This window comes from Phytophthora infestans, genomic scaffold (genome assembly GCF_000142945.1).
Source record: "Phytophthora infestans T30-4 supercont1.2763 genomic scaffold, whole genome shotgun sequence".
In the NCBI taxonomy this organism is placed as follows: Eukaryota; Oomycota; class Peronosporomycetes; order Peronosporales; family Peronosporaceae; genus Phytophthora; species Phytophthora infestans.
The window spans coordinates 1-2,792 of NW_003305906.1; the positions used below are offsets into that span (position 1 = coordinate 1).

A 2,792-nucleotide genomic window follows, 5' to 3' on the forward strand; every position below is an offset into this window, starting at 1 on the left:
TTCGTAATGACATTCTCTTTTGCAACACGGTTATTGCGATCATTTTCTTATTTTCTCAGCTGGATGGGACTACCACTAGCCAAGTCAGGCTTCAAGGAGGATATGCTCCCTTTTCACAAACATAGCAGCTGCAAGCGACCAAAGGCGCGTCGGACGAGTTGGCAAACGGGAGCCAACGTGGAGTCTCGCCGTCGTCCCCTTCCACTTGCTTGAGTTGCGTGTTACTGCACAGCACCGAGGCCATCAAAGTCGCGCGAACTTGCACATTTCCGGCCTCCGGGTCGGCTTGACTGCTACCGTCCGAAGCGAGGATAGAGCCTTCAGGTGTGAACCCCTTGGCAGTGATTGAATACTCGCGGGAAATCGCCCCAGAGCTTCACTGCAGTCATCTTGCCTTCCGTCAATGTACCCGTCTTGTCGGTACAGATGACCGACGCTTCGCCTAGCGTCTCCACTGACGCGAGTTTACGTACAAGCACATTCTTCTTGACCATCTCGGCCGTACCGGACGACAGACAGATAGTCACGACCATCGGTAGACCCTCGGGAACAGCACTCACGGCCACAGACACAGCAGCCATAATCATAGTCAAGTACGTGGGTCTGTCCGGGTGATGAGGGTCTTCATTGCCGCGGATCATACCGACGATAAACACGAGGATGGCCACACCCACCGCGATGAGACCCATGACGTACCCAGTGTGGTGTAGAGCTCGCTGCAGAGGCGTGAGCTTCGAACGGTGCTTGGCGATGCAGTCACCAAGCGGCTTACGGATCCACTTCTTCTCTGCAGACGCATCCGTGCCGCTCTTGGCTTGTAGTAGAGCTGCAATGGAGCCCACACGCGTGTTCATACCAGTCTCCACTACAATACCACGAGCGTTGCCGGCGGTGATCGTCGTGGACGAGAAGACCATGTTACTCGCTGTCAACTTGGCAGGTTTGCCGGCTCCAGCGGGGTGGATCGGAGCGTTGTATTTCTTGGGGACATCCTCCGATTCGCCCGTCAGCAGCATCTCGTTACACTTGAGATCGACACTAGTGAACAGCCGAATGTCAGCAGGCACAACGTCGCCTGTGACGAGGATCACGATGTCTCCAGGCACCAGCTGCTTGCTGTCCACCACTTGTTGCATCCCGTCACGGATGACAAGCGACTGCGGGCTGGACAGACTGGCAAGCGCGGCTAACGCGTTACTGGCGGAGTGTTCTTGGTACGTCGCCACGCCTGCGTTCAGCGTGACAATGGCGAGGATAGCGATACCTTCAACCCATTCTTGCAAGGCCAAAGACGCCAACGCAGCGAAGAGCAGCATGGCGATGATTAGATTGTAGAACTGCAGCAGGAAGATCACGCTGACTGGCGTTTTAGCTTCTTCTTCCAGTGCATTGACACCGTAACGCAGTATCCGACGCTCCACGTCCATGACATTTAGTCCCCGCTCGATGTTCGTGTTTAGCATCTTAGTGATCAGCTCGGTAGATCGCTGGTGCCACGTCTTCTCGTCGGTCTCATTAAGTGTCGCGAAGGACTCGCGCGTGGGCACGGGATTGGCAGCAAGGAGAAGCTCTCCGTCATTCAAGAATCGCGAACGGTGATCAGGTAGCGGAGTACTGGATCCTCCAGCAACCGATTTGCTGTTGGTTGCCATCTTGGCGTCGACGTGGTACAGATCAGCGGCTGAGAAGGAGCGCGCGCCGCTGGACACGTCCACGACATGGTGGGCTGCCGACTCGAGCGAGTGGGAGGACGCACGAGGCGACTCCAGTCTGGCGTAGTTGCCGTTATCCTGCAGTGAGCGTGAGGGCAAGGACGCCCCACTCTCGTAGCCTGGCATAGCAGTCGGAAAGTATGCGAGTTGAAGTTCTTAGTTGATAAAGTACGGGAGGTTATGTTAACTCCCGTCTGTGGTAGTTGGAGGTGTTGTGAGGCCTAGAGAGCCAATTTGGAAATGATAACGTCGGTTTTTAAAGGGCCTTTGGATGGGCTAAAGATGATGGATGCGGCACTTCACCGCGCAGCCTGCGAAACGCACGTGCGAGATCTCAAAAGGTAACGTGATGGGCCTTCAATTTGATTGGTTAATCTCTCTAATGACGCGATCTGATTCGCGTTTCGACGGACGAGACCCTCACTCACGCAAGAGGCTTTAATTCGTGCAGCGGAGACCAACGGCCATTGCTTAGCAATGGCCGTTAGCAATTTGCTAGTCGTCATTTGCGGCGAGCACGCAGCTTGTCGTGCTTGTTGGTCGGTTGGGGTGCGGTAGTGTACATATTCGTGTACATGTAGTCTCGTCGACATTCTGGAAGGTGTTCGGAAGAGAGTGGCATTTTGGAGATTAGAGGCGCGGTGGCAGCTCTTCGCGCGTGTTTGGCACATTTGGGAAAGCGGGTATAATATAGAAGTGGGGACCTTTCGCGCGCGGGAGCGAGAATTCTCTTCCGCGCGGTGGGGGCGGGGCAACGCCCGCTCGTTGGTGGCGTTAAGGTATGAAGTCGATGGCCAGAGAGCGCTGTTGGTGCGGCGGTTTTACAGACGTGGAGAAGCACAGTCGAACCCACATGCATAGAGATCAGCATGCACGACTGGAGAACGCGTGTATGTACATACAGTGTGCATCTTCCGAAACAGAGGTGTCACAGACATGACATGCTGCGACACTATACAGATCTGTACACTGTTCATGTAACATGTACATTAATTTAGCTGTAGTGGTGCTTAAGCAATTGTACATTCCATGCTTGATGGTTGCAGCGTGTTCTTCTTCTCAATAAAATCTTACAGCTGT

At 54.3% G+C, this 2,792-nt stretch overlaps 1 protein-coding gene across 1 annotated transcript; it reads right to left on the bottom strand.

The window, feature by feature from the left end:
- Positions 1 to 69: 69 nt before the first annotated feature.
- Positions 70 to 1,838, bottom strand: PITG_22391 (sodium transport ATPase, putative; the record flags this gene model as incomplete). The annotated part of the gene is made up of 3 exons (XM_002909796.1): positions 70 to 75; positions 140 to 274; positions 354 to 1,838. 3 exons carry the CDS (start codon positions 1,836 to 1,838, stop codon positions 70 to 72), a joined length of 1,626 nt encoding a protein of 541 aa, XP_002909842.1.
- Positions 1,839 to 2,792: the final 954 nt, after the last annotated feature.